Source organism: Aulonocara stuartgranti (genome assembly GCF_965226115.1).
Source record: "Aulonocara stuartgranti genome assembly, chromosome: 12".
Classification (NCBI taxonomy): Eukaryota; Metazoa; Chordata; class Actinopteri; order Cichliformes; family Cichlidae; genus Aulonocara; species Aulonocara stuartgranti.
This window is the reverse complement of record NC_138948.1, coordinates 22,995,359-23,021,461: the sequence shown is the minus strand read 5'-3', so window position 1 is coordinate 23,021,461 and position 26,103 is coordinate 22,995,359. Positions and strand designations below refer to the sequence as shown.

At 41.9% G+C, this 26,103-nt stretch overlaps 1 protein-coding gene and 1 long non-coding RNA gene across 3 annotated transcripts; one reads left to right on the top strand and one right to left on the bottom strand.

The window, feature by feature from the left end:
* Positions 1-850: 850 nt before the first annotated feature.
* On the bottom strand, positions 851-9,351 carry nr2f1a (nuclear receptor subfamily 2, group F, member 1a). Its single transcript, XM_082553484.1, has 3 exons — positions 8,042-9,351; positions 6,067-6,594; positions 851-2,084 (listed from the first exon to the last, which is right to left on the bottom strand). Exons 1-3 carry the CDS (start codon positions 8,469-8,471, stop codon positions 1,810-1,812), a joined length of 1,233 nt encoding a protein of 410 aa, XP_082409610.1. The 5' UTR covers positions 8,472-9,351; the 3' UTR covers positions 851-1,809.
* A 563-nt stretch (positions 9,352-9,914) lies between these two features.
* On the top strand, positions 9,915-19,093 carry LOC309718612. 2 transcript variants are annotated; one of them, XR_014280032.1, is made up of 3 exons: positions 10,795-11,606; positions 17,314-18,772; positions 18,883-19,093. It is a non-coding gene; the product is annotated as an uncharacterized lncRNA (long non-coding RNA). The 2 variants fall into 2 exon arrangements; XR_014280031.1 differs by having other exon boundaries at positions 9,915-11,606; positions 17,314-19,093.
* The last annotated feature ends 7,010 nt before the right edge of the window (positions 19,094-26,103 follow it).

Genomic DNA, 26,103 nt, shown 5'->3' with positions numbered 1-26,103 from the left:
TCTTTGCGTCTTTCTAGTTTCGCTCATGGACGCACGCGTGCGCGCGCGCGCACACACACACACACACACACAGATATACACTTGACTTCTTCCTGACGCGTTTCTTCTCTCGTTTGTCTCAGCACTGGCTCCAATAGTCTCTCTACCCCCCCTCTCTCTTTCTTTCTCTTCCTCCCTCCCTCCTTTCTCCTCTCTATTCCCACACAATGCATCACACTCGGTGTTCCTATCGACTGGCTTACATGCTGTAAAATACATTTTCCAGATTGATCACGCATATCACAGCAGCTTTGCAGCGGGGCCTAACCCTTTTGCCAAATGACGCCCACATCAATATTGAGGCAAGCACTATCAAGGCAGGGTTTTTAAGAACGGGGTAGATGGGGAATATTGTTTGGTTTGTGGAGAATCACCTTGATTAAGCCACGGGAGGAAGGACAGAGGTGGCTCTGTGTGGTGCGCAGGCTTCCCTTGCTGTCTGGGAAAAATATTAAACATTAATGCGCTCACAGGCTAGCAGAGAGCTCACGGCTGTAGTTCCGCACGTATAGTCTCCCTTCCGTTGCATCCGCACTGCCAGTTATGTCAGTGGGTCTGTTAAAAATGTAAGGCATGCGTCCTTTTGTGTAATTACCACACTAAATTCGTGCATCATCTCGTTTTCACTGTCAGACAAAATAGAGGAGAAAAGTATTTTGTGTTTCTGACTCAGTAAATGAAGGGATATCTTGCGGGTTTTTTCTCTTATAGAATCTAGCAGCGCACAGAGATAACATATTCCCCCAGATGGTATAAAATAAGCCACAGCATCTTGACATTTGCTTGTAGGAAAACGCTTGAGAAGGAGACATCGTTGCCTATTTCTTTTTTAATAGTACAGTCACCATCACACAACTTCATCAACCGACCCTTCTGCAAAAAGCTGCATCATGGAGTAAGCAAATTGAAGGCAACAACCAATAAAATTCAAGAAACAATGAAAATTTTCAAGACGAAACAAACAAAATGTATTTGAAATGATATATTAAAAGTGCTTTTGATTTTCATGTCTCTCCTCTGTGACTGATGATCGACTCCACACGCACTTATGGTCCGGGTAAAGGCGCCCCAGACGTCCTGGAGTAAAAATGTCAGTAAAAATGTCCTGGAGGTCAGTTTGCTGCTGTTGCAGGTCCATCGTATCAATTGGGAAAAAGTTCAACCATCAGTGGTGATATTGTCATAGCGATTAGACTGTTTCTTATTTGTCTAAATTTCTTTATTTTTCTGTTTTTAAATTCTCACTTCAATTTTAATTCTTGGAGAACATAGCTTCGACAACATATATCGCACTCATTATAAGAAGCAAAAAGGTTATATCAAAAAATTATTAGTATAGAATCACAGAAACCCTGGTTTAGAACCAGAAATAATACAAAACAGAGAGGTACATAGACACAGGACAATTCTTATAATTGCTTGGAAACATTATTTTCCCGCTAAGTCTTGATTCTTTTTTCTTACTGCGCATATGATGTTTTTCATTTTATTTGTATTTTTTACAAAAAAGTAAAATAAAGACTAGTATTTTACAAAATGAAGAGTTTTGTTCTTGAAGATGAGAGTGGATTTACACAGGTGTAAAGTCCAGTTCCAATATTTTTCTGTACATAATGTATTCCATCACAGTCCCAGAAGACAGAAAAAAAGTAATGTCTTCCAAGTTTCTCAGAAAAGGTCCTATATATAGTCTTCTTGAAGGAGGATGGGGTGAGGGGTGCTGAATTTTGGTCCTTTTTTCCTTTCTTTTTTTCCACTTTCATATAAGGATCATTGGATGGACATGTAAGGCCAGTTGAAGCTGCTCCCGGATAATAGCATATCCCTGATGAGGGTTTCAATAGGAGTTTTACCTACCAAACGCACGAAGAACAGCTGCTCGATTACCGAAGAGGAGACGGTGCGCAGAGAGGGCAGCCGCAGCAGCAGCTTCCCAAAGCGGCTGGGCTGGTTCGGATACTGGCTCCTCACATACTCCTCCAGGGCGCACTGGGATTTCTCCTGTAGACTCTCGATGTGAGCAGCGTCCGACAGGCCGCAAGCGTCTGAGAAAGACACACACACGCACACACACACAAGCACACAATACACTGTGGTTAGAGTCCATATTTTTTTAGCCCCGGGCTAAAAAACGTTGTGGAAAAAAGTGCCTGAATCTGATATCGAGGAACAAAGTCAAAAAATAACTGAAAATCTATGATTAAAATTATATTCCAAACTATGTCAGGCCGCCAAGCTTGGAGAGAAACACACAGGCGAAAGAAAGAGTGTTCTCAAACCCACGTAGGCCTACATTTTCTTTTACAAATTATTTTTAAAGGCGCACAAATCAATTTATATTGCCGATATATTCGCTGACATTTTCTCCACAGAGTACTGAACACAAAGGCACATGGTTACTTTTTACCCCAAGTGGGCTTTGGCAAGTGCACACCTTACCATACCTAATTCGTGTCCCGCAAAAGCGCTCTGGTTATCATTCAACACCCGCCATTATGTGTTATTGACAATGTGGAATGAACAAACATGCTGCCCAAACATGCTACATCACACTGAGCGAGTGGGACTGTTATAGCCCAGAGAACAAACAGGGGACTTGCTGCTGCAGTAGGGGATGCACAATTCGGAGGACGATGTCGCTACCTTTCTTTGAACCAGTCAACCGGAATATATTTCTAAATGTCATTAAACCTATTGCAGACATATAGAATAAGAAGTGGCGGGCAACATGGCAAAAGACGAAGGGTTGGCTACAGGGCTAAAGGCCCCTGCTCTTAATGTCTGGGCTCTGGGGATTCAAGTATATGGAAACATAAACGGCACTGATGAATCTGAAATTACACTAGATGTAATGTGACCTAATTACTCTGTAGTAAGCTGCTAAGTGATTTCGCCGCTCTTCTCTCCATAGACCACTCTTGGCCTGTTTTTCGATGGAGCCTATAGGACAGGGCCCTAAAAGCAATCAAATTTATTAGAGGAGGTGAAGTCAATAGTCACACAGAAGCGACATAAAATGTCAGAAAATGAGTCTGTGCACAACGTAGGCGAGACGTGTTAGGTGGTAACTGGTGGGATATGCAGCCACGCTTCAGTACAGACAAAGGCAAATAAGGCTTGAATCAGTCTTATTAGTGTCTTATACGTTTTAATCGCTTGTTAAAAAATCTGATTTTTTTCACAATCCGGGCATGCGTATTGCGCTGCTTATAAACGTCTGTAAACGCAAACAGCGTAACCGCTCTCATATATATCCCACATGAAGGCTAGGTTGTCCTTAAAAGATCTCGTAGAAAGCCGTGCTTTTGTGGAAACTACTAAAGAATGAGAGCTTTAGTTTTAAGCACTATATATTTAGCGCTGGAAGACACTTTTAAGCCTATTCTTAATTTCTCAGTGTTATAATTCACTATGGCCAGACACAATAACCTTATGAACCCGAGGCCAACGCTGAGATCTCGGGGTGATTTACTGTGACCCTTGTCCGGCCGGTCAAAGCACCATGTATGCAAATCCCCTTGGATTAACGCTGAGTGTCCCTTTTAAAATCTACAGCAATCAATGCGGCTGAAGTTAATTACATTAGGAAATATCTAGTAAAATCCAGTGCTTGGCATGAATTTTGCAATGCAGCCATATAAGGTGTTCAAAGCATTGCGGAAAATATGTTTCATATGAACGTATGCGTGGAGAGAAAGCCGGTCAAAGACACCCCATAGCTCCCCATAAGGCCCTGTCTGCAGCACTGCACCCCATAACCTCAATAGAGTGGGACACAGGAAAAGATAGCTTCCAGATACACAAACGACTATTTCACTGAGTTAGCAAAGGCACACACACACACCACAGTGTGCACATGTGGATAAGGAGTTAATGCAAGACAATGATCCTGAACTCTTACGGAATAGTTTAGCCTGACCACTACTATTTATGCATCAAATACTGACAAGTCGAGCGTTATTAAAGGCAAACAATCCACGCTGATCTTGGCAAAGTGCCACATGACTTTCTATAGCCGACACCAGTTGTAGCCTATCAAACTAACTAAATGATCTGTTAGAAAACATGGAGGATGTTAATGTGTGTATGGAGTTTCTCTGGGTAATCTGGGGTGAATTACTGAAACGCTGTGCACTAAAAGGATATAGTCAGCTATGTCACTGCACAAACCTACATTACAGGATGTGTGGGCTAATATTGAGCAAAGCGAATCTAAAAGGCTGTGATATTACCTAAAACGGTAACAGAGACCAAATACGTATTGTTTGTCTTAAACATATATTTACTTCCCAGTGGGCCACCAAAAATTGGCGTATCAAATTAACCAAACTGTCAAAGCCCCAAACTGAAGTAGTTATTATGACTTCTGAAACTAAAAATATAAACAATTACTAAGTTCTCCAAGTGTAGGAAAACCTATGTGGTAATGTTTTCACCAAAGAGGAAAAGTAAAAGTTGACGGCGGTTTCGTAGCTGGAATACAAACTCTGTGCTCCTTTTGTTTAACTTTAGTGAGCACTGAACTTTTTGGGATAATTTAAATCCTCATAATACACACTGTGAGATATTTTAATATGATGTGCGAAAATTTTGTGAAAACATAATAAAAAAAATAATTGAAAGTAATATATGATAATAAAATAATAAAGTAATGTAATTAAATATAAAAGAACAGAATACAGCCATAATATAATTTAATATGGAAACAGTAAAGGTAATATACGTGTGAAGTTTTAGCTCTCTCAGCGAAGATAATTTAATAATAAATAGGCCTAATTATCACTGAAACACACTGAAAGACAAGTGTAACCCCTTTCACATTAAAATGTTATGCCGCTTTCTAGGGATAATGAATGTGCCAATTATTTTTATATAAAGCCAAATCTGAAAAGCACAGCAAAACTGAATATTTTATTATGAGCATGCGCAATTATAGATAATATGTAACTTAAATGCAGAATTTTGGGACGGGCCAAGCGTGAGAAAATGAGGTCAAAACTTTGAGGTAAGTTCACAAAGTACTTTGAGGCCTGCAAGCGAGTTTAGACTTTCCTTTTCCTTCCCATAATCAACAGACTCCCCTGACATAACAGGCCTACCGCCAGCAAGCCTACACAGCTAACTCCAAAATACCATCCAAATTGTGCATCGAGCATAAATAAGGACCTTTATAACCTCGCCCCAGTCGGCCGTCAATTAAACAATGACCTACGCAAGTTTTTTTTTTAAAGACAGAAAAAAAGAAAAGCTGATTACTTTTTTAAAGCTGTGCAATGAAACAAACCATTAATAACTAAGAAAATTAATAGATCGGCTCTAAGCAATCAACAAACAGTCTAAGCAGCAGGGCTACTCTAGGTCCTACAGAAGCGATCCACTGACACAGCCTACTAGTCAACTTTCATCAGCTTTTTTGTTCTCAATCTGCTAAGGATTCTGCAACCCCCCCCCCCCCCCCCCTCCAACTCCAAGACATGTGTTTGCACACGAAAAGCAAGGATAAAAGCACGCACCGACACTCATAAGTGCATCAGCTGTCATATATCACCCGGTGATAGACTATTTAATCTTTACGCTCAATTATTTGACACCTGTTCCAAAATTTATGGAGGCGAACAATTTCAGCCTCGGCTCAGACATGTTCAGAAAACTTTAAACTCAACAATTATAAAATATTTACACATGAGAATGTTAATTATCTCCTTTTTAAAAAAGCACTGGGAGTGAGTGATGCACTTGAAAAACTTGATGCGCTTACTCAATCTGGATTTGTTTACACGTCTTATACTGCGGCTACAGCTGACATGGAATTGCATGTAAGTGGATATGTAGCAAGCTGTTGACAAAATAGCTTTCATCGGCAACACAAACATCTCGTAATCTCAGATTTGTGACCAGCCTAAACCTGACAGCCATATTATTGATGTCACAGCACTTCGCTTTAAGGAGCATGCACCCACTGACATTACTGGAACTAGGCCTCATTTGATTTTAGGCATGTTTTTGTGTGACATGTGGGACACTCACCTGATGTAAAAAGCACGATGGCTTTGAGGCAGCTATACTCTGCCGAGTCTACGTGCAGGGTCTTAAGCTTCTCCACTTGCTCCTGGAAGATCCGGATGTGATCCATGAAAGCCACGACGCGGTCCGCAGACATCGGGGAGGCGTGGAGGCCCGCCGCGGCAAGCAGAGGGGCAACATGCAGAGGCATGGAACACTGGGCTGCGTTAAGCACAAACAACTCGCTCCACGTCAGCCTGAGAAGGGACACCTGGTCGGTGATCTGGAGGTCGGGAAAGAAAGGGATGTTTCTCGCCCACTCCACGGCGCTGAAGAGCAATCGAGCCGCCAGCTCGCAGATGTTCTCGATACCCATGATATTGTTGGGCTGCATGCACTGGCTCCCGTACCGGGACGTCGGGTAAGGCTCGGCCCGCAGCAATAACGAGATGTATCCGGACAGATAGCAATGGCCATTCAGAGGGTCCCCGTTCGTCAGTGCGTACTGGCCTGGGTTGGGCTGGGTTGGAGGCATTCGTCCTCGCTGAACCGCTGACAAAAAGAAAGAAACAAAGAGGAAATGTGCATCCAGAACTGATAAAGATTGTTCATGAGTAGTACAACCATGATGCAAGCTGCAGCTTGTGTGCTTCTTCTCAGTGAAAGAAAAAGAAAAAAGAAAAAAAGGCATGCACTGAAATAAAAAAATTCAGCACGCTTTTCAAAACATATTGACTACTGTGCCCTGATCGTAAGACTGTAATATTTCACAGAAAATTATTCTATCAGAACAGATATGCTATGTCCCTCGTTCCTCACACTGCATTTGTATTTAGGGATGCAAAGTATATGAGGTTGAATGCAAATGAAAAATATATTCCCTTTTACACACAGCACACACACACACACACACACACACGCGCACACACACATGTATATTTCTTATCTAAAAGTAGATTTGACAATTTTGCTCCCTTTGATGTTTTGAGGCGTAATTGCATGGCACTTTTGCACTGTTGTTACGTGGGGTCGTGTTTTGGAAAATAATTTTTAAAAGCGGCCAAACGTGTTCGAAATACGATTGATAATTACTGCTAAATGCAGGCACATTTGCACGTTTTGCCCACATCAAGCGCTCAGCTAGGATTAAAAGGAATCCGGCAATTGTTTAATATTAAAAAATAAATAAAAAATTAATGCAAGTCGGTGTACATTATGCATGGGCTCGTAGTGTGTACTGCAAATAATAGGCTTAAACGGAGGGATGTCTACATAAATTGGAATCAAACACCTGACATAGAGAGCAAAGTTATAAGGCCTGTAATGCACCAAGCTAAACAAGGAGCCACGAACAACTTCAGCGACATTATTTAGTGTGTTTGAGCTGTCTAGTCAGCATAAGGAGCCAGAGAGACGTGGGTTTGTACTGTGTTCGCCTCACATTCACGGAAACTCGGGCTACAAATCCTACTGTACAATTATAAATTAGTAAGCTGCAGATACTTGATGGTAGGGACTATTAGCCTTGCACACTGTACACAGACACACACATACACATACTGTACACACTCACTGTACACACACACGCACACATACAGAGACAAACATAACAGGCACACACACATACACACATAGAAATCGGTCCTCTGGTCTAAAAGCTATACATAAAATGGGCTTGCTCGACTTTACGCCTTTGCTCGCAAAGAACTCAGTTTAGCCTGCAAAGAAAAACACAAAATAAAGAGGGTCAGCTGGACGAGTCGCTTTGTTCAGGCGACCTGCATTCACAAGCATAGCTGCTGTGGCTGCACTGGCCTTTTTTTTAACCCCTCTCTCAGACTAACCATTCATGCAAACATCCCTCTCAAACATGGATGGAGACTGCAGTATGCCCAGCCATATAGCCTGTGACCTTAATGCAACATGGCAGCTCTGTTATTCTGCTACTAGGATGATGCGTAATCATGAGTTGGCTTAAAAAAATTATATATATATTCACCTTCCCGCCGCATCCCCACTTTTAAACACTTCTTCAGCCGACAGTATTGGCACTGATTTCGGTGGTGCTGGTCAATGGGACAGTTCCTATTGGCACGACATGAGTATGTTAAGTTCCTCCGTACACTCCTCTTGAAGAAACTTTTGCATCCCTCGCAGGTGAATTGGCCATAGTGTTTGCCGCTCGATTTGTCTCCGCAAACCACACATTCAATATGCTGCTGACTCTGTCCAGAATTTTGACTCCCCTTGTCCCCGGCCGTTCCCGGCGTGGACGGGGGTCCCGGCTGGCTGGGGGTCTGCGGAGTGTGCGGCGCCGCCGATGCCGCCTGCTGCTGCTCCCTTGCCGGCTGCGCTGCTGGGTTGGGGCCGCTCGGAGGTCCGGCCACGTCTTCCTGCGGATCTCGCCAAACGCTAACTACCATTGCCATATCTCGGCCCCGGAAAGTGCTATAAAGCGAAATGATCGCCGATGTTTATGAAGCGTAGAAGAGAAAAATGAGATCTCAAAAGACGGGGCAGTGCAAAGTCAAATCGGAGCACGCAATCTCATATGGTGTGAGAAGGAGAGTACAACGCGATCAATACATTCAAAATTCAGGAGTGCGATTGAATAGGCACCCGATCAGGATATGCAAGTATCGGGAGGCCAGTTCCAAGGTAAATTGCAGTCAGCCATTCAGGAATCCCTAATCTTGTAGGAAAACCCGAGTCCAGACGTAACAAATTGCAGTTTGATATAAAATAGCCACAAAGGGAAGGCAGGAGCGATTCACATGGACGCAGGAACGAGTGGAGAAAAAAAGAAGCTTTTGCTGGAAAGACACGCGATCCAAAGTGCTGCGGAGATAAATTCCTTTTTCTTTTCTTCCCCGTGCTCCTTTACACTCCCGTCTTCGTCGTATAGGAGGGGAGGAAAAACTGAAGAGCTGGATTTTTACATCTATAGTCTTAAATAAACCTCATCATCTCGCCAGGCAGCGAAAGAAAACCGTTTCGCCGAATGAAGTGCCCATGTATAGTTTCACCTCTCTCCAGCAGGAGGAATGGAGATACGAAGAGAAAAGATAAAAAAAGAAGAGGAAAAACACCAACAACTGATAGAATATGCAAGAAGAAGGAGAGACCCAAAAAATGAATGCGCTTAAACGGGAGGACCAGCAGAGCAATGTTTCCGAAACGGGGGATCTGCGCGAATGTCTGTATATAGTGAACTTTGACACTACTATTGAAACTGACACGTTTCTATGGAGATCGCTGCGCCTTATATGGTGCTCATGTCAAGGAGCCAAGAGAGGGGCTGCTGGAGACTGATAATCAAAGGCGACTGACTGGCCAGAGCCCTGCATAGAGGAGGAGGAGAGGAGGAGAAGGGGGGAGGGAGGGGGGGGGGGGGAGGGAGAGAGAAAATGGGAGGCTAAGGTTATAGCCAAGCCCTCTCTTTCTCTCTATTGGTTAGAGTCCCCCTCCGTTCATTCACTGCAAAAAGTGTCCATCCAAATAAGTCACCGGGTCTCCTGTTCAAATGTTCCAATGTTATTTTTGTTTTCTGAAAATGCAGAAAAAGACAAATAACTGTAGTTTATAGAATCCCCCTTGTTTCCGATCGCATTTTGAGTCGTTTTGGGGGTTATTTTAAGAGTCGATATGTTGACATCAAGACAACCGTGCGGGAGATCGGTTTAGTAATTAATAGTCGATGTTATGAATTTTACAGTGATGGATCGATTGGCATTAGGAACAAGTAGAAGCATCTCACCCCCTGGATGGAAGATTCAGTCTCCCGCTTCGGTTCCAGCACCGAATGACTGAGGTCTGAGGACGGACATTTTTTGCAGTGTTGCCATCGACGACTGGAGGGGCTGGGGGGGGGGCTCTGACAGGCACAATTTACATTGAGCTCGCCCCGCGCTGCTATTTACTTTGAAACCTGATTAGTATGGGCCGTCTATTGTCACCAAAAAAGAGGAAGAAACCCTGGACAGAATAGCAAAAAAGCGGGGTAAAGGAAAGAGTGGACAAAGATTTTACGCACGACAAATATACCCCCAAAAAAAAAAAAAAAAAAAAATGTACACAGCGGCAAAAGGGGGATTCTGCTTCAGAAATTCCCCGAAGTTTCAAAATGGTTTGTCTCGGACTGTTATCTTCATTATAGAATTAACGGATGTCATTAATGTTTTGCCATGGATTGATATTTTCACAGGCTGTTTTGTCCTTGGCATGCGCATTGCGGTACATCGTTGCCTGTAATCGGCACAGTCTCGCTGATTAAAACTTAACGTTTAGTTTAAACCAGTTAATAAGAGAAAGAAAATGTCAGTGGGAAGAATGATGCATAAAAGACAGTGTTATACAAACGGGATGCCTTGCCAGCGGCCGAAAATCTCTAAAATTAGACCGAGGAATGAGCAATATTCAATAATTACCAAGGTCCTATAGTCTCTACAATCACTGAGCCGGTGTCATATTATGTCTTAATAATGACAGTAATTCAAAATGTGAAGTTACTGACAATTTGCATGGGGATTCCGGCTTTTTTCTTGTACCAGGGTTTCTGCAGGCTTACTGCCTCTCCAACTCAAAAATGTCTGGATCGCGCTGCCATCTAGCGTACATTGTACAATTACAGCCTCATATAAATGCATCCATAACTCATCAGACATGCATTTTAAATCGCAAAAGCGGATTTTAAAAATATAAAAGTCCGAACTTTGCCGCTGTTGTCTTTTATCCTTTGTGTGGATAAAAGACAACAGGATATTTTTATCCACGAGGTTATGAAATGTACAACTGTTTTGTTGTTAGGGATGTATAACTTAAACAAACAAAAAACAAAACACAACAAAAAACAAAACACAACAAAAAACCCCACCAAACCTTCAGCGAACATAAAAAATACGTGTTATTACATCTGAATAAATATAGCGACAATAATACACTACACTCTTGATCGCACGGAATATAGATTGAACACAAACCCCCAAACCGTGTGCGTACATGTCCAAAAACATGGTAATACCGTGCTGAGACTCAGTAACTATGCACAATACGTATAATTGTTGTTTAATGAATTAAAGACGTTGTAAACAGAGCTTTAACCTCACCGAGATAATAGCAGACATAAAGGAGCGTTAATATGCAAGTGCCCCCTTTGTAAACGCATAGGAGGGATGGGTTGTTTTTTAAGTATTCAACAAGAGAGCTCTCTCTCCCGTCCCTGTCTCGGACACTCCACTGAAACTCCCCGGCCATATCTCTAGCTCTTTGAAAAGGTGAAACCAATAAGATTAAATCGGACAAAGATTTTTTTTTCTTCTTCTGTAAGTGTATCATTAAGATTTAACTCTACAGATTGGAAAGGGTCTCCGCGGGAGAAGAGGAGAGGAGAGTGAGAGTGAGAGGGACAGCGAATGGGAGCAGGGTAGACGCTCTAATAGAATCTGGGAATCGGCAAGAGTAAAAAGGAGAAAGTGGACGTCAGGACATTAAAAGAAGAAGCGCCAGCGACGGTGGTTAACGGTAGCGGAGCAGCTTTCTACGTGGGCAAACCGGGCACCGATAAGGCAAGTGCACTATTTATTACTTCTTCTGCCATGCACACGCGTGCTTTTGAAAGCAAGGACAAAATTCTCTTGAGTCCCGCCACAGGAGCGTTTACTTTAAAGCGTGCAGAAGTCCGGGTCGTGTCAAAGTCACAACTTTTTAACTAGTGCACAGTCTCATTTCTCCCTCCACGATAAGGGCGACGGTAGACACTCGTTTCACGTTCTCCCCACTGATTTGTATATCTGATGGTAGTGATGTTAGTGCAGGCTGGTTGGAGTACAAATGGACACGAGAGCCCCTTTTTTGACGTCCAGTGCACTTCACCTGCGAAGCTGTTTGTTGGTTGAACACATAATGAAAAGATCGATAACCGTCTGCTTGTCTCAGCGATAGTGTCACCGGATTAAAAGACTGATCAAGGAGACCAGGCGTTGCCCATCTTCTACACTCTTTCCCAAGTGCCAATTTAGCCAAGATATTACTAGATGCATACATTATAGATTCAAAAAATAAATAAATGAATCAATAAAATCAAATAAAAATTAGCGCACCACTAAGAAGTCATTATGCGTCAGAAAATGTTGCTGAGAGGAAATTTAAAGCGACATGGAGTATGCGTGTGTGTATGTTTTTTTTTTTTCATCAAAGCAGCATTATTGATGTGGAGGGAGTGCAGTGAAAAGTGATATAAAATAAACGATGTGCAACGTGGGCCAGGTTAATATATTCCAGGACAAAGCGCGTGCCAGACGGCTTTCTAAAATAACCTTACATAATAACATTTAACCTAATCCTCCCATGCTGAAATAAAGTTCATGCTAATTAATACTAAGTGAGCAAAGCAATATTTTTTCATGTCCTATACTTAAGGTTTCCACTTTTTAATCGGGTAGAAAAATACGGACGTCTCCATAAAATATGAACTTATTGGAAAAAAACATCTAAAGAATGACACAATCACATTAACAAAGCGAGTCATTCAGGTGATTGATGCATTTGCGCATTATATAGCAGCAGTCCTACTTTGACTGCAATGCAACGGTTTGCTTTGCAACAGATTATTTGCGGTCTCGAAATAGACAAGGCTGACATTTTCCATTGCAATAAAACTTGAATAAACCACAAATAGAATTTCTATGGCTGCTTAAATTTCCCTCGCATGGTAGTTTTGTCAAAGGACCTTATTAGGTAAACATTTGTAAGAATGGGAAGCACATTGCAGTTTTGCCAAATCTGTGATCAATAATGCCCTCTGTACACAAATTCAGACTTTGTAAAGCTCACAAAATGCAACTTTAACGCAGCTGAAACCAACAAGCAGCACAATCAGTTGGGAAAACACTGAGGTCATAAGTGCAAGGCTCCCTAATAAAACACCAGATGACAACAGGAATGCATTTCAGAGCATTTAAAACGATGCAAACTGATGTAGGAAAAAAAACATTAGTAAAAAAAAAAGCGTTGAAGGTCTGTTTATTATTGATTGTGTGTATGTAATCACTTCAGAGTTTGTAACCGCAGTATATTCAATAAGACATTGTATGGGGCTTAGAGGCTGATTACCTTTTCCAGGGGCCTCAGCTCAAAACGTCTCCTGTGTACACAGGAGTGTTGTGTTTCTGCTTGCCGAGCTTAAGGGCCACATACAGCTGATCCCTGCGACGTCAACACCTGCGTGCTAAATTAAGACAATTAAACCATCAAAAAGGAATGAAGTGATGTTCTCCTTTATGCATGCAACTATAAGCAACGTTTAATATCTCCCATGTTGCTCCCGAATGTTTATTATTTGAGTAACACACACTGATGAAAAGTCAAGTGGAGCACAGGATATAGCTACACCAAAGAAGTTTAAACCCCGCTTCTGCGGAGTGTGAAAAAGTTTGTCACAGAAGTTATTTGTACTTTTTTTTTTCATGTTCTAAACAGACCCTTGGTGCGCTTGTTACCCAGGGGAGATAATGATGTGTACCTCTTATATATAATACAGATATTCCCATATATATCTATATATCTATATCTATATCTCTCTATATAGATATATAAATATTTAATTAACTTTAATTAAAATGTGTTTACATTGAAAAATTTGCATTTACATTTATCTGACCTTACTTACTAATGAGTGAGTCAAAAAACGACAAAAAAAGAAAGAGATAATACAGAATTTAGTCCTTTGCCAGTCTTTCAGTTTAATGTTTTGGGGATATTTATATATATATATAACTGACTTCCAACATATTTGTTTCTTCGTGTTAACAGTAAACCTGTAGTGGTCCGTTGATTTGCCCTGTTTTAGTTGGGAAACAAAATGAAATTAGTTTTTGTAATTATGCTGAAGTAGTTAAATCTAAAATAACACGTCACGTGACCTCTTCAAAACAACTGAGACTTTGACTTGGTTTTTAAAGCAGCAGTCTGATTGCTACTCTGCACCCTTTTTGTTTTTTCAACACCTTACTCTGTTCTTAAAAAAGTATATAAGAATTGTAAAAAAATACCTAAATGACATCTTTCTTGCAAGTTAAAATTAATAATATTGATTAAAAAAAAAATAGAACTAATTCTCATGTTTAAACTGGCGGTTTTGTTACTCTGAGTGGTTGTGTGTTGAAAAGGGGGGTGGGTGAAGGGTATGGGTTGTTGGGGCGGGTGGGGGGTGTTGAGGGGCTTCTTTTTGTCCAAAACTGATCCCCAAATTATTCTGGAGGCTCGGATTGGTGTGAAAGGGACGGGAAGGTCACTTGAAATCGCCTTTTATCCCATTGCCCCCCCCCCCCCCCCCCCCCCCATGGATCAGCAATTTTCAATAGACATAATCTAATTGCTCTTAATGGAAAGACGATTCGTGAGAAATAGTTGGAATATATAAAATCAGTAATAGCATATGGGCTTGAACTATTTGGAGACCTAAACAATTAGCAGGACAGAGTCCACACGATAAATCATTTACTAATTATTAATGAAAACTATACATATATTAAAAGTGATTCCCAAAACAAAGAAAAAGTTTCATTTTCAGTTGCCAACAACAACGGATGTGCACGATTTTAAGTTTATTAACAACAACCGTGATAATTTCTTGCATGCTTTTATCTTTATATTATGCCGCTTTAGTTTGCATGGAAATAAATGTTTATTTTCTCATTATATTTACTGTAGATGTGTGTGTGCAGAGATGCGCTCCCTTCAGTTAACGTGTCATGAATTGAAGTCTCTTTCCAGGGACTTCGAATCCCAGACTATAATTTAGGACAATGACTGCAACGACTTTCCCAATTAGACTTTAGGTTGGTTAGGTTAGAGGGGCTGTCAGTTTATGCTATGGGCAATGGCTTTATTGCTCACTAACCATCATTTCTTTAGAGCCTATGTGCTAATTACTCAGGGTGGTCCCAGAGACGGAGATTATAAATCCATTAGCACTGAAACCCTCGTGGTTCCACAGTGCAAACACTGTAATTTTGTAGTACACCAAAAAACCAAACTTTAAGTACCAGGAGCTAGATGAAGGGAAACAGATTTTTCAACAGCGTGTGTACTTCTTAGGAAACCAGCGTGGAAGGAAGCCTAGCGTATATCAATCAGTAGCTAAGCCCAATACACAGGGAAAAACTAACAGAAAATTAACTGACATGGGAAAATGTTTTATCAGAAGGGCTTGTGACTGTCAGTGCCCGGAGGGTTTGCCTTAAAAGCGACCTGCTTATATTACTGTGTCAACTTAATGCAACACTGTAATCAGAAATGCTCAACACAACGCAATTTTAATATTGTGAGGACTATTTTCATGCAAGTTTGGGAAATAATTTAGTCTCATTCCCCAAGTGCCTGTCAAATATTCAGGGAGAGATGCAGCCCTGAGCAACAAAGTGAATTAGAACGGGACTTAATACCTGCTTGGCTGAGTTTAAAGAGGGCAACGCAAAAAACCCCAAAACAACAAAAAAAAAAAAAAACCTAACCGGGGGTTCGTGAAGGCATCTTACCCTTAAGGTAATTTATTTCAGGGAAACCGGGGGGCCAAAGGTGGAATTCTTGAGAAATTCAACAAGGATAAGGGAGCTTTAGGAATTCTGCACGCAGATTACCTTTCATCCCATCCTCACATTATCCGACAACACACTGTAGAAATATAGCCCAGCGACAGAAGAGCGAGATTACTCTCCGACACAGAAGAGTGCAAAACCTTCTTTCTTTTTTTTTTTAAGTATTGCGATTACTTCTTAAGCGAACAAGAAGCGAGAGACAGACGAGGAGAGAAAAGGAAGAGGGGGGTCAGCACAGCGGAGGAGTGTTTTCCTGTGCGCTTAATGTTCAGATTGTCCTGTCACTGCCATAGCGCTGTAGTGGGTGACGGACTCACCTATGAGAGTTAGCTCCCATTTCAAAATATTTATGGCAGAAAATTTCACATCAGACAGCATTTACGAATCTAATTAGTTCGCTTCTGGTAACTTTAACACACTGATGTTTACATTATGGGCTATGGTGCCTTGCAATGACTGATGACCTTTGGTGATACTTTGCTATAGTTTTCCCATCCCTTCCTTCTAATTTGAATGAGTGGCATGATATAAGCACTGCACTATTTTCCTCTCATTTTTCCCTGAAAAAAAAAAAAATCAACACACAGCAGGGGATTAATTAGAAATGTAGTGTAGCTGAACCATGAGCGACTGAGCACGCTGCTGCAGTCTAGTTTACATCAGTACAGAGGAAATCATTTCCCAGTAATTCTCTGAGGCAGTTTGAGTGAGAGGCATATTCGTGCAGATTTACCAACTTTAAAAATATTTTGTGCCATAAATTGATCTATACTGTATGAGAAATATGTCTTAACATGTAGACATTATCACGTCACACAATTTCTAAGTCGAGCAACTATTAAAAATATTTACATCAAAAGACACACACTAACTCCTTCTTTCTCTCTCACTCACACACACACACACACACACACACACACACACACACACACACACACACACACACACACACACACACACATACGCATGCTGACGTTTTCATTTAAAAGGAGTGTGTTTTAGTGTGTGTGAGGGCACATGTGTGTTAAAAAGACAGCAAAGTGAAGGTGTGAAGATGGCCTGTGTTTAGTGTCCAGACCTGGCAGATTGTGACCTTATCAATGTGAAACTCTTAAGATAAATTATTCATAGCACCTGTTTGATGTCTCCGGCCAAAGAATGACAAAGGTGTGTGATTTAAAATGCATCTCAAAGCCATGAATATTAGCTACTGCACTACCTGTCTCTCTCTCCTTTTTTTTTTTTTTTTTTTTAAAGCTGAATAAAAGAGAAACGGGGAGGAAGGCTGCATTTTAAACAACAAAAAAATGAACAATTTGTTTCCCTAACAGGGGCACAGAAGTGTCTGGAAGTGCAGTCACATTAAGTGAGTTGCTGCTTCGCTTTATTTGTAGATGAATGAATAATAATAATAATAAAAAATGCTCTCAAACATGACTGAGTTCCGCCGTTTTCAGTATGCAAGGCGTAGCTGCCATCAGCCAATTGTTTTAATTTCATATGACTCACAGGTGTCTGCTGTTTATGTGGGTCACTGAAATGGGCCACACACATTGTCATTTCCTGCTATGTCCTCACTTTAATTTGAAACTTGGAGGAGAGAGTTTGTTTGAGTGATTCCGTGTGGTTAACCTTGCCCTTTGCAGCTAAGTTTGTGTTGTTTGTCACCTCACAGGCAAAGAGGAACACGGTGGCCTGCTGCCTGGACACACAGTGGGACATGTTGGTGTGGTGAAGGGCTGACACTCGGATGAGATGTAATTTATGGCAAGTGTTGTGTGGTCATAGGACAGTGACAGTGACGCGTCTGCTTAGAAGCACGAGAATTGCGACCACTTGCCACGAAGAGCGGTAAATATAACATAAAAGGTGAATTAATCATTACTTTGATTTTAAGGAGCTGCTCTCTTCGAAATCCATTGCCCAGTCCTGATTTGTTCTGTTTCATTATGTACAGGAGTGTGTGTTTATCGAGTACACTCCAAGCTTTTCTACTCAGAAATGAATCCAAGCATCCTGGAACTCAAATTCTTCTTCAGTGCTTTGTTTTGGAAAAAGTCTTTGGTATGCTTTTGGGAAACTGGCAGCTAATCTTTTCATAGCTAGGGGTCAACATAACACTCGGTTTTAATAAAACAAATAAGACTGGGATGGATATTAATGATGATATATACAGATGTAGTGTGCATGAGCTTGAATTATGTGTGAGAGCATGCAGAAGGAGAGACACTCTCACACATTTGTGTGTTTACTTGCCTGTGTATGTGTGTGCGGCCGTGAGATAGCCGAGTCAGTTTCCCTCAGATGTTGCCTTTAACCTTTAACCCCAGAGCTGAGGTCAAGCCCTGACAAATGAGATGGTCGAGTTCTGGCCAGATCTGCAAACATTCCACAACAATCTTCTGTCCTCCTCCTCTCCTCTCCTCATATCCGTCATTCCTCACCCCTTCACTCCTCTCAGTGTGTCTCTTCTACGGCTTCGAGAGCGAGTCAAAGAATGTTCTCACTGCACACAAACATGTTTTATTGTATTTGCTGTGGGAATCTTAAAGCACACACACCCTTCAAATTAAGAATTACAGCACTGGTTAAATTTAATACCTCTGACATCTGCCGTGTTTACAGAAGGAAGGAAAACAAAAGAGTATGATCTGAGAGGAGAAGCTGCGGTAAAGATTTGGATATTACAACCGTGCACTTTGAAAGCACACTGTGTGTGTTTGGAAAGTCTGTCAGTGATGTCAAGGATGAGAAATGTTGCAGTGTGGTTTTTTACACACGCTGCTGGCTCTAGCATTTCCGGCAACATTTCTCACACTGCCTCCCTCACACCATCCGCTCTGCTGCAATATCCCCACATTTTTCCATCCTTTTGATTTTTTCCCCTCCACTCCTCGTTTTCCATCCCTTTACTCCCTTTACCCTTCCTCTTTGCTGCCCCACCCACTCCTAATCTCAACCTCTCCCTTCCTTCTTCCTTCACCCTCCACATTCACCCCCCTTCTTTTATTCCTCCGCCCACAATATTTTTTCAGATTTCTTTCTAACATGCCGTTCCTCAGAATGCTACCACCTGTGTCTTGAGGAAGAAAGGAGCCAACCACCCGCATTCCTTTTACCAGGAGCTGGTAAAGGTAAGTGGAGCCCCCTGTTAAAATAAGGCAGCAAATAAAGGTTTTGTTGTAGTGTTTCTGCATAAACTGTCATTTTTTTTAACGCAATGAACCTCACCACCCTTCATCAGCTACAAAAGTCACTGTTATATGAACACACACAGTCACCATCGATGACTGTGCAGCCACAATTGTTGCAAAGGAGCCTCGAGACCAACAAAGCTGGCTGAGACGGTAGCGCCGAATGGATCACGCTCTTGAATTTGATTTCATAATGATGTAAGATTACTAAGAGGCAATGCAACACAGCAAAGATCTTAATAAAAAACACATCAATCTTGATATGTGTGTATGTGTGTGTTTTTCCACTCTTCGCTCCCACTTGAATTGTGGTACCATTTGACTCCGAGTGTTACAAGATTCAACAGACTGTGCAGCTGCTTCACGTGGATCTTGGCCTGGACAACGCTGTCTCCTCACAGGGAAGATGATCACATGTTTCAATCACACAGATAGATCTGCGCCCTGAGTGGCTCTGTGCTGGGGCATCACCACAGCAAATCTCAGCACACGTATGGAGCACACTGCTTTGAATAGTGAGATGGTGATCTGTTTTTTAGTGTATTTTTACCTTCACAGACAAGCAATTAGTGAGTTTTTTGCATATTGCTCATTAGGTTCCTCAGTTTCTTAAGAACAAAGTGAAATCCTGCAAAGCTCCAATTACTGACATTTTTCTTTCCTTTCTTTGACATCTTAGTTATGTCCATACATTACCGACCAGTTGGTTGCCTGTATTTTCAGTGCGAAGCAAATTATAAAGCTTTCATATGAATTTCAGCATCAGCCATTAGCCCTGTGGGGTTGAAATAGCCATCACGTGACGTAAAAAAAGAGAGAAAATATGTGTATAATCACAACCGTGCCTGTGTGCATGGTGTAGTTTAGCTGATTGTGTTTACGTCCCTTTTCTCCTCCTACTACTATGTATGTCCACAGGCAGCTCAAGGATGTAAAGGCAGGGCTCAGAGCCACTCAATTCCCTGCCACCACCCACCGTTACCACAGTGTTACTGAAGCATGGATGTCTGCCCCTGTCCCCCAGGGGTTTGGTCTCCCCACCCGCCCTTCTCCCCCCACCCTTTCTCAACCAACATGCACCCACCCATCCGCCAAGCTCTCCTCCTCCCTGACTTGCTCCCTGATTCAGCGTGTAAAAGCGCCCCCTGAATGATGGATTACGGTGTCACTGCAGCCTGCGAAGGATTAATTTGTTTCATTGATTTCTCTTTAGGCAGAATGCCAGCGTCTGCCGCTTCCCACCTTTTCCCCAAGACTCGCAGCTGTAATAGACGGTAATGGCCTAAGACAAATCAGCCCGTTTCTTGTAAAAATAGCACCAAATAACCCTCGCCACCTTACACCATGCACTCAACTCACAACCCCATCAGGGGGTGGCCGTGGAGATGGTGGCGGGGCATCATGGGAGTATTTGATTCATCCTCAGTCTCTATCACTCTATCTGGCTTCCATGCCGCCATACCTCCTTATCCGGTGCTGCATGTGAGGTGAGCATCCAGTCGCCCTAACAAAGCCATAAGTCTGCCGTACTTACAGCTTCCTCTCAGGCCTCACAATGGATGGGTAATGACAGCACTGTCTGGAGGGGGCTGTGGGAGTTGGGCCATTCTCTCCAGTAATGGAGACTGTTACAGCCATTCTCTGCACACCTGCAGGAACAGCTAACTGTTAACCACTGTGATCTATGGCGAGGCCTTAACGCACTAGGCTAAGGTTGAAGGGCTGTAGTGACACGAGTGAATTAGTGCATGTCACCACAACATATCTTTTTTGTTTTTCCTGTCTTTGCTGTGGTACATGAAGTCATTCTACTGGACACTGAGCGCTATGGAAAATCATTGGAGTTATTCACAAACATATCTGCACCAATGAATCAGTTTTGGTACAGCTCTCAGCACAGCGAACTGACTATCTAGCATTTCTGACATTCACTGATTTAACACAGACATAAGATGCTGCCACATCTTTACTACTCTGTCACTGCTTTGAACGATGGGAAACCCAAACTGCCTGTAACATTAAGCGCACCACTACAGGCTGACTGTTCTCGAATGCTTTCCAGTCCCAACGAGATTTATGAGCAAACCCACATCCATTAATCCATTGTTGATTTGCTGTGGCTGCCCCGCAGGGCTTTTGGGATCAGATATCATACAGTACTGAAACTCACCCCGTTGTGCAGAAGCAGAGACACCCTCACTGGTGCTAAAAATGTTGCACAATGATTTAGGAAATGAAGTCTTCCTCAGTGTTTAAATTCATTGCACATTTCAAATGTCTGCATCTTCAGAACCTGAAAGATACGCACTGACAGAAACGATGCCTCTTACATTAAAAATGACAACATAAAAGTGAGTGACAACCCATATAGGCCTCAGTATCAGTGAATTAGAGCGACTCCACAATGTGATAATGACCCAGGCTGCAGGGAAATCTCATCAGCTCTCTGCAATCAATTTAACAGTGTTTACAAAGCCACAAGCTGAGGCTTGTGCTTGGGGACGAAGCACTGGTCACCTGGTGTTCCACCGCTAAGCTGGCCTCTCCTGGGTAAACCTCCACAAAGCCCCCTCATGTCTGACACCACCAGGTCCTTCAAATACTCCTCTCAGACAGAGGATTAGGTAATCTCACCATGATACTGTCCTTTTCTCTATTTCTATCATTTTCCCTCTCTTTTTGACACACTCTCTCTATCCCCCTCTTCTCATACATTACATCCTCCTTACCTTTCTGCCTCTCTCCTTCTGGCCTGTTGAAGAGCTTGTTCTACTCATGGCACATCTATCCTCGGGAGTCCTTACCTTCTTAAGTGCCTCCAGAAAAGGTTAGTTGGCAGGTAATTGTCCAGTTGTGGCTAGGCTTATCTTAATTGTAGGTGCTTAAGTGCAAGCTACACTTCCATTGATGGAGAGTTTTGCGTCAAGTAATGGGAGGAGACAAGAGGATGATATGAGGAAAAGATTTAGCATTTTAAAGTGCCTGTGACATTTTTCCTATGGATACTTGTACATTGTGCTTCGGAAATGTGACATAAAATATTTATTCAAATCTATTATTTGATATGAATAATTTTTATATATTTTTTTTCCTAAAAATCTTTCCCTAAGCATCAGTGGATAATTTTATTAGAGCTAACCCTTAATGAAATGCAATGCTCACAGTGCAAAAATCCAAAAGACCAGGTCTTCAGCTGTTTTAAATCTATACTATTAACCATGTGATCATACATATATCCATGTCAATAGGAAGCTTTAGGGGGGTTAGTGTTTGCGTTGCCCCAGTCAAAGGTCATGACTGACCAATAAAATATTTCTAAAGCACCATCAATAACTCAGACATGTAGACTAATACAGTATTAGACTGTGGGAAGGCAGAGGAGACCTGCTGTGCTTGCTTCAAGCAGAATGAATGGCCCAAAGGCCAAAAGGTTACTGGACAGACTTATGCCTGGTGCCCCTGCACCCCCTCATATGCGCATTTGATAGCGACAGGGGCAATTATAAAGGTATACTTCAGTAGGTCAAATGGGAGAGGGCAAAGTGCAGAACCTTAAAAGCACTGGCTGGAGTCAAAGGTTATGATGCACATAGGGCTTCATAGAGTGTGCCGAGTAGGGATAATGGAATCAAAGCAATAAAGACACAGTGATATATTCTCTTCATTTATGTGTATTTTCATAGATAGACACCTAGACAACTAAGAATCACTTGTGATCAGACTCTCAAACTAAGGCATTAAATGTTTGGATTTCTCTTTGCAGTGTGTGCATTCATATACTGTATGCATTCTGTGGAACCATCAGACTGAAAGGCTATTAAATATGAATAGTCCAAGGTCATGGAAGGTCGTGGCACACATTTAGCATGAGTGACCAATGCCAAATTTAAAGGTCAAAGTGGAATTGCTTGAGTCGGAGCAACAGGACGTTTGCTCTTCCACATTTATGAATCCCATTGGTGGTGATTTATGGAGGGGGATAAATGTATGGACAGGAAGAAAACACTCTCTTTCTCCTACCCTGTCAGACTCAGTAAATACACTACTCAGTCATATCACTCACCATTTCACAGTGAATCGCCACTGTATGCTTCCTGCTCAGATTAAAAACTGTCTTTGTCTTGTCTTGCCTCCTCCCTCCAGCTCTGGGGAACACACTGGAGGTATTGTTGCTATTCCACAAGACTATATATTAGCATTTCAGACAGCTGTGGTACAAAAGTAGTGTTCAAAGTCAGTGGTGTGCTTTAGTTTTGTACCAATTCCGTTGGTAGATTTGATGCTGTAACAACCATGCACAATAGAAGTCCTCGAATGAAGCCAAAAACACTCTAATCTGCTATTTTATAAAAATCTTTATTTTTATTTCAGCCACTATATATTTCTAAACCCCTTTTAGAAATAACTGCCATCCCTTTTTCGTTTTTATAGCCTGTTTTTCATGAGTTTTGTTTACTGTCATTAAGATTCCAGGTCATTTAAAATTGCTCATGTTGTAGCAGGTCACATGCTTATCCAGCAAATCATTGGTAATTAGGAGCAGTTTTCACTCCTCTGTCCTCTTCTACAGCGAGGCTGTACACCGCATTTTGCAGCAGCAGCCTTGCTTTGACTGGGCCAGCAATTAACTCAATATCCCAGCTTTTAGAGTTTTGTAGGCCTTTTGAACGTGAACATGCTCCCCATGTATCTTTGGCTCTTTAAATGTGAAAACCAGCCCGGCAATGGTGCACCACAGCCTTTTGCGAACTGCCCCCAAGTGATTCAGAATCCGGCCAGAGAAAAATTCGAAAAGAAAACATGCTTTTGAACTGCCGGCCAAAACGGAAACATGGTCTAGTAAGCTGCTTTTTAACCTGGACCATAAAGATCTATTTTCCTTTCCTCCAATGGTAATAAATTTGCTTTTTTCCCTTATTACACATATTATATTTTTCCATGGGAAGATCAAAGGGTGATAATGTGCAACACCAGTGCATATTACTTGACACTTTACATTTAGTTCTCCATTAGTGTACAGTTCAGGGTGTTTGCAGGTTCAGGATGCCAAAGATTCTTTTAATAACAGTAAACCTTATAGCAAACCAATCTGATGATTTTTCTTGGAAAAAAAAATCACCTGCATTTCTTCCTTGTTTCGACTTACAGGTCAGCTGTGAGGATCGCATTCTTACCATTTTAATACCAGCATTGGCGTTCCCCCACACTCCAGCATTTACACCATCCTTCCTTCCCTGTGAGAACATTTCCAAAGGCCGTTTATATACAGGACAAGTCCTGTGCGATCTGTCACATTCATCTCTATTTCACATTCACCATGGGGCATTTGAACCACATCAGAATCTATTAACGTCATGCAGATCCAGCCCCTGCTGACAACACAAATCATGATAAGATGGAGCAGTGACTCTATAAACACCCTCGCTTATATATCACATCATATGAGCTGGACTGGAAGGCAGATCTCACTTGTCGTCTCTGTGTGATCGTCTATTCATGCGGTTGGACTAAAGATATGAATATCATTACATCACTATCTTAAACTTATGTCACCCAACCTCAATCAAACAATGGATATAAACAGCCCTGCGTGTGTTTATCTGTGAGAGCATCCGTCACTCTGCAGTCGGATTTCCAGCTCAACTGCTTGTGAGGACAGATTTATGCTGTAATGCATCAAATCAACAGACCTTTACAGTAAAATATGACTTTATCAATAGGCCTGATCAATAGTGCATGCGAGACGCTGTGTAATTATTACAGAGGTCTGTATCAATAAAACTGTCGTGCATGAACTCCTGCTAAAGGCTACTGAGCTGGGAGTCACAGACTGTCAAAGAAAGGTTTGAGTCTTGGCCCTGACATGTTTTGATTACTGTACGTAAGGTCATGTTGTTAATGTAATATAAACTGTGAGTACACGGTTGGCTGAGATCAAATTCAGGGTTGGGAAAGTTTTACTATAATATTAAACTACTGCATAGCAACTTGTCTAGAAGTAAATTTAAATAGTGTTTTATTTAACAATTAATAGTGCCAGGCCTATTTAAAAACAGTCATTGTGAGCGAGTGTCTTTGCATCTCTGCCGACAGTAGAGATTATAAATGATAGAGACGAGCATGACTGTCTTTACTGGAGTGAGGATCATTTGTCCTGAAGCAAGGCAATCTAAAAGTTGAAGAAAGACTGTCAAAAAGAGCTTTGTATTACACTGTGGTGGAAGCACTCTGCATTAACACACACTCACATACAGTCACATACACACATACAGTACGCCACAGAGACAGCGCGTGAGGCAGGGACCAATGAGGCAGTTTATATCGGGATTTTGTTTCACAGCCATGGCCTCCTGGGAGAGAGGGGTCTGCCAATAACACTTAAGAGACAGAGCAGGAAAAGTAAGTGCTTTTATTACAGCTCATCACTCATGTAATTTCTGGCAGCATTTGTGATTACAGATCAAGTGATTGACTAACTACACATTCGGCGGCTGAGTTATGAACCGGGTGCCTACCATTCCAGCCCCAGCAGATTCTCAGTGTCAGCTGTAACTCATCTTCTCCCAGGGTGCTAAATCAAAGAGCACACCGCAGCTGGAAGAGTTAAATAATAACTTGAGCTTTATTGTAAATCTGCCAAAAATTAAACCTGCACCAACGTCATCCTGGCCCTGATGTTGTACTGCGTGGGGTGAAGAGGCTGGATGGAGGGGATCAATAAAGGCCCTGATGGAGGTATTGATGGATGACAGGTGAAGTGGGTGTGTACGTGTGTGCGCGCGCGCATGCGTGTGTATAAGGGGTGGGATTGAATCACCCCGGGGTTAGGTAGAGAGCACCGGTCAGGGTGTTTAATCGACAGGTCTCACCTTGAATCGATTGGCAGGAGTCTCGCAGGGCAAAGACGTGATACACACACAATCAGCACTAACTCACACCAAAACAAACCGTAGGGAGTGGAAGAGAGACGTGGGTGGATGTCTCAATGCCATCAGTGCTGCCTTCCTGCAAGTAGTTGCTGGGCTTGTTACTTGGAAACAAATTTAAGACTCAATTTAAAGGCACTTTTTAAATTTTACTTGTCAGTCTCGAACATTACCATTCCTTTACATACCTTTGCTTGGGCGCACCAAATTTGCAGTGGTATAGTAAATGTATTAAGCACTTTTTCAAAGAAATAATGAACTTTGCATGTATTTGTCTAATTTTCCAGTAAAAGCCAAATACTATACAATGTCTTACAACATTTCTCAAAATATTTTTATTGAGTG